Source organism: Phoenix dactylifera, unplaced genomic scaffold, assembly GCF_009389715.1.
Source record: "Phoenix dactylifera cultivar Barhee BC4 unplaced genomic scaffold, palm_55x_up_171113_PBpolish2nd_filt_p 001178F, whole genome shotgun sequence".
Taxonomy (NCBI): domain Eukaryota; kingdom Viridiplantae; phylum Streptophyta; class Magnoliopsida; order Arecales; family Arecaceae; genus Phoenix; species Phoenix dactylifera.
Genome location: NW_024068515.1, coordinates 36,079 through 42,181, shown reverse-complemented (window position 1 = coordinate 42,181; position 6,103 = coordinate 36,079). Strand labels below are relative to the sequence as shown.

Sequence of the window (6,103 nt, the reverse complement as noted above, 5' to 3'; positions counted from 1 at the left end):
TTTAAATTTAATCTTTATTATTTTTATTCAATTATTTTTTCTAGATTTCTTGTTTTTCTCTGAGTGTACACATATTTATTGGATTGTGTAATTTTTTTGTATCTTATGATTTAATATTTTTGTTTTTTCTAGTGATTAGCAAATTAAGAAGCTTTGCAAGATAAAACTCAAGACAGATGAGACATTCCCACAACTCCATTGCCAACATTTATTTTGATTTAACATATCTTACTCCTCATTTAATAGGTCAAACAAAGCCTAACAGTTTAACTTATAAGTTATAGATAAGTCAACTCTTATTCTAGGTGAGATTGGTTGGCTTATGTCTAATTTGATTGGTCTAACAAATTCTAGGCTTGACTTGACTTGACTTACCAATATTGCAGTGATTTAGACCCATGTCCAAGTTGTGTCCATCTTCCATAAAGCAACGGTTCATGTAAACCGTCACCCGGTCGGTGTTGCTCCGACCCGGCTCGGCGGTCTACGAGCGCGGTTCGGTTCATCTAACCATCCCGGATTCCCCCGGTCCCCGATTTCAGGCAGCCAACCTACCCTCTACGTTTACTCGATATAATGACTCGCGGGACAACAGAACAACGCCAACCATTCCCATCGGTCCGTTCACCGGTTCCGCTTTACCATGTCACTCGCCTCGGGCGAACGGAGAAACCGAGAGACAGACCCAGAGAGAGAGAGAGAGAGGGAGAAAGAGGGACAAAAACAGAGACCCTTCGTAGAACGGTAGAAGAAGAAGCCGAGAAAGATGGGGTTGATCTCGGGGCTCGTTGATGCCGTGGTGGTGCTGTTCTCGGCGGTACTGGCTGTGGCGGTGCCGCTGATCGACTCCCAGACCGTCCTCCCCAGCTCGCTCTTCCCGGCGCCGCTGGTGGAGCTCAAGAAGTGGTACGGCGAGGAGTACGGCGACTACCTAATGGTCGAGAAGCCCCACTTCTTCGTCGGGCTCGTCTGGGTCGAGATCGCCTTCCTCTGGCCCCTCTCGCTCGCCAACATCTACGGCATCCTCGCCCGCCGCCCCTGGGCCACCACCACCACCCTCATGGCCGGCGTCTCCGCCGCCACCTCCATGGTATGCCTCCTTCCCTTCCTTCATCGAACACCTCCCCCCCCCCCCCCCCCCCCCCCCCAACGAAAGATCCTATCTTTTCTCGTATTTATGTCCCGTTTCGCGAAGAATTATATATTTTTGAAGATTAATTAGTTGTTCGTGTTTTTTGTAGGTTAATTAGTGAGATTCGTTGTTTTAAGTACTCTATATGACTATGTGATAATCGAATCCCAATAATGACGAAGATTGGGTTCGGTAAAAAGTCTTAATGTTCTAATTAATGTTCTATAAATCTTTTGGTTTCTGCCCTTACCACGAAGAAAAGATCTTAATTTGATTTCTTTCGGGATGGTAGAGAAGTGGGTATTTTGGAGCCAAGTTGGGAGGATCAAGTTGCTGCAAGAATGATATTTTGGTTATCCTGCAAAGATCCTAAAAGGATTGCACTAGGAGGTTCAGGTTATCCTGAATTGCTGACATGTTACAGCTGGCTCCATAGTGACAAATCTCTGATTCTTTTTTTCCTCCTTAATATATATTCCAAAAGTTTTTGAGATTTTGTAAGAGAATGATAAAAACCCGACAATAAATGATATTTATCTGTTGCCATTGGTCTCTAGGCAAGATCTTGATATGATAGCTTTAGGCTGATGATGTTATTACAAGTATTATTATTTGGTTATCATGGTCCATTTTGTGAACTCCCACAACTCAAGCTCTAAAAATATTAGACCTTCAACACTATTTCCATGGATTTTAAGATATTGCAAACTATTATCATACCTGTAGAAGCTATAAATCTTCTAAAATAGGAATTACACACTATTCTTATCAGAAGCAGAAAATAATCAAATAAATAATATTTCATCGTTGAGAAACATGATTGTGTGGTACAGACTATTTGTCGCTATACTAAAAAACAAGAGTTTGGATGTTCTGAGATAGTCCATGTATCATTTGTGTCATCTTTTTCCCCAGAATACCTTCCACTTAACTCTGAAACACCCTCCACACGGTAGAAAAAATATTTCCAATTTTCATATACCATCTCAGAGAACAGATGTATCTATTTGTGCATGGCTGTGCATGGCTCTATCCATGTAACATGTGGTGTTAGAATCAAACTCTGAACAAATGCAAACTCTATCTCTCTTCTTTGCACTTACGAGATTTTAAGGGGAAAAATAAAACAAGTATGTCACAATAGTAAAGAGGGAAAAAAGCCGAGATGGAAGGAGCCCAAGACAACTGCCACCAATCCTGCTTAGCCCCTCCTTTGTCAGCCCTCTCAGGACCCTACTCTAGCACCATTGATGTTAATCATGACCTTTTTTCTCTCTCCATCTCTATCTCATAACTTTACATTTTTTTTTAGATTTATATAGTAGCAATCCGATATCCTCTCTTTGCTATTTGCCATTGGCAGCTGCTCTAGCACCACTCTTGGTCAGAATTCATCCACGTATATTGGATAGGGCTGCTTTTCTCTTTATCTTCATTCTCTTTTCACTCCCATGATATTTTAGGAAAATCTATATCACAAAAATAACATGATGGTAACAAACACTTGCAATTATTGGGAATTTATTAGTGTAATCTTTCAATCTCTCTTCCTCTTGAAAGTGCAAATTCTTGTTTTCAAAAGCCAATAAAGGCGAAAAAAATTCTGATTATAATATTCATCAAAAATTAAAGAAATCGTATTGGTATATGAAAGCAAGTCAATTCCTGTGAACTATCTTGTACTTTGATGAGATGGGGATGAGAAGGGGCCAAATCCTACATTTTGAATCTGATCTTGATGTGAAGGGTGCCAGAGTGGGACTAATGACAAAGGATGGCAAGGAGTAAGGTGGTGTCAATCCCCTTGATCTCCACCTGTTGTCATACCCTTTACCTTTTAGGTTGGAGAGACCCTAAAGAGCAAGGTTTTAAGTTTCAGCCAATGTCAAATCTGTTTCAGCGGAAGATTGAACTGAATGGACCCCTAATTTTTGGTTTTGGTCAACTTCATTGGTTTCAGTCAATTTCAGCCGAAATTGATCTAGGTGTTTTTTTTTAGTTCTGATTTGCTTTGCTATTATAATGTGGTCATTTCCTTTTTGTCTAAATACATAGGCTATATAATACCAAATTTAAGAAGGATTTCTTTCTTTTTCTTAAGTTAAAAGAGAGTATAAATACATAATAGACAGTCCTTGATATATCAAGGCCTCATAGATCATGGCCTCTAATATAGCCCTTACCATAGTACCCTACGTATATTATCATAAACAACTAAATATGATATATTTCACAAACATAATAATTTTTTATAGAATAAATTTAACATTTCATAACTCAGTGGATTGGTCATGAGCTATCACATTAATATCATCCTCCCTATCGATACTCCCACCCATGTTGTGATGATGATAATGATGAAGACCAGTATTTGCATAATCCACCTTAAAATAGTATCTGGTACTGAATAGAGAAATGTAATTTATTTTATGCAATTGTACTTGTCTTGTTAGTTTATGAAATTTGTTATTTTACCAAAGAGAGAATATTCATGTGATATATTTAAAGCATAAGCATTAATACAGCTTAATTTCGGACTAAAACTAACCAAACTATTTAAATGATATTCCTGAATAACTTAAACACAATTAAGTGATGGGAAATAAGCTTCCTTGATTTTTTTTTACTAATTTTCTCTTTTTTTTAAATTTTTCTGACCTTTTAAACTGAAACTCCATTATTGGAGAGACACTTGAAATCGCCAAAACTGAAGCCTAGTTCTAAAACTCTACTTGCAGGACCAAAATTGGAAGTGAACTGAAACCTAGTTCTAAAACCTTGCTAGAGAGATAATTCTTTTGTTTTCTCTCAATTTTTTCACATTTCCTCCTCTTTTTCATCTATCTTCTTTGATTTTGTTGGAAGCAAAGAGAAGATAACAAGATCCTTCTCTTCTACCCAATTGAACTTTTTATTTTCTGTCTTATTCGGCTGTGAGGTATTCATTAGTTATTCCATTGATATCTCGTAAATGCAATGAAACGAAATGGAACTAGAACTCGGCTTTTTAGATTTGATTCCAATACCATGTGCCACCTGTATAAGGCTGTCCACCCTAGATGCGTCCCTATCCGCTCCTCCCCTTCCCTTCCCAACCCTTAAATCTAACCACTAACCATCTGAAGAAATCTGAGCCCCGAATTACCTTAAGAAAATAGGAGTCCTGACATTTCTAAGTTTACTGAATATAAATTTACTTCAAATTTTAAAACCTGGTCAACTTAGGAAGTTCAATCCAACAAGATTTGGATTCTCATTGGAGAGAATGGTCTAGGCTGAAAAGAATTGTTTCCTCTGTTATTCCCTACGTCGCAACACCTCTTTGTTTGCAAGTACATTCAAATATATCAAAATCAAATTTGAGTACTTTTTCCAGACTTCCTATTTTATATTTAATGTGTATTACAGTGCCCATTCACCAGAACTTAAATCCAAGGATAACTAATCATGGATTCAGGCAGTAACTATTATTTGGCGATGCAAATGGGCTCCATTGTTGTCAGTTAACCTGATACTTCGATTCAACTTATTCTTATATTAGCTTCATTGTTTGTATGGGACATGGCTTTTGCATTATAATTAAAACTCTCTATGGCTCAGAGTTTTTTAGAGTGCCATTAGAATAGAGAACATGCTAATCTACTCAATTATTCACCATACCAGCATATACAAATAAACTCTTCTTTTATAAAATGCATATCTTCCTAAAGAATTGGTTTAGAAAGATCCGCTTATTTTTTTTGCAAAATGATAGCAATGAGTGGGTCTAACTAAGTATAAAAGTGATGGGAATGCTGACAATACTTATGCTTGGAAGAAGTTAACAAGTCATTAGTTCCATCTCCTAAAGGGAAGGGTTAGGCTGTTGCTGTGATAAATCACAACATTCTGGGTTGATATATAATAAGGGTGGCTGGTCTCATGGTGGCAACATCCGTCAAGCTTGATTAGTATGGTGTGATGGATGAATATATTGATAGCAAACCTAAATCATTTCTGTAGTGCTGAAATATAGTTGGATAGTGTTTTCTTTGAGTTTTTCTACCATCTGATATTGTGCTTATTTATTCAGGCTGCTCTAATGGCGGAGCTGAAACTTTCAGGCAAGGCATCAGACAAGCTGATTCAAATGTATTCTCCGTTTCTGGTTTTTGCCTTCTTTGCAACCCTAAGAGGACTTTTCTCCCGCCCTCGACGCACAATTACAAGTGCATCTCATTCTGCTGCTGCTAGGAAGAAGAGGGCTTAATCTACCAATTGGTGCTTCTCGATTTTGCACTATTCCATTGCTGAGAAATTAGTTAGGAATCTTCAGTTATAATGGAAGTTTAATGTTGGTGGAGAAACTGGGGGACACCCAAGATTTTTCTGTTTCAAGTATTCTGCTAGAAACAATTTATGATCGCCTAGATGGTTTTGCCTTTGAATTTTGTTGTAGTTTTTGTCTTAAGTTCTGATCAGTGTTCTAACGACAGAGATAAATTGCTCATTTAACAGGGCATCTATGATTAACTCTAGAATGATATGACATTGTTGCAATGATTTTCATGCCATTAACAGTCCAAATATTTAAGAAACGTTTACTATAAGACCATGGTCTTCAAAATTCAGGTGTGGGGAGGCATAAACGGCCGTTGCTTCTCTCCTCTGAAAATTGGATAAATTTTATATGAAACCAGCAGAGCGAGCAATCACTAGTTTGCAGCTTGTCTCCAAATCCTACATTCAAGGAAAGCAGTTGCAGAGGACAGCTCCAGGTCCAGCATAACCCGGAGATCAACCAAGTTGGTTTGTGTTCTTGGCTTTAATCTCAGATCTGGTCTGACTTTGTAATTGCATTTGTTGTCCTGGAGAAAGTCATATATTTCCAGGAAACTCGAGGCTGAATTCCATGTTAATTCTCGAGTACTTGCCATAGTGCCATTGCTGGTCTGTCATTCCTGCATCTTCGTCATGGGAGCTTACTCCTTG

The 6,103-nt window shown here is 38.1% G+C and overlaps 1 protein-coding gene across 1 annotated transcript; it reads left to right on the top strand.

Annotated features, from left to right (window-relative positions):
* The first annotated feature begins 648 nt into the window (after positions 1-648).
* On the top strand, positions 649-5,685 carry LOC120108108 (sigma intracellular receptor 2-like). Its single transcript, XM_039121664.1, has 2 exons — positions 649-1,090; positions 5,205-5,685. Exons 1-2 carry the CDS (start codon positions 767-769, stop codon positions 5,379-5,381), a joined length of 501 nt encoding a protein of 166 aa, XP_038977592.1. The 5' UTR covers positions 649-766; the 3' UTR covers positions 5,382-5,685.
* The last annotated feature ends 418 nt before the right edge of the window (positions 5,686-6,103 follow it).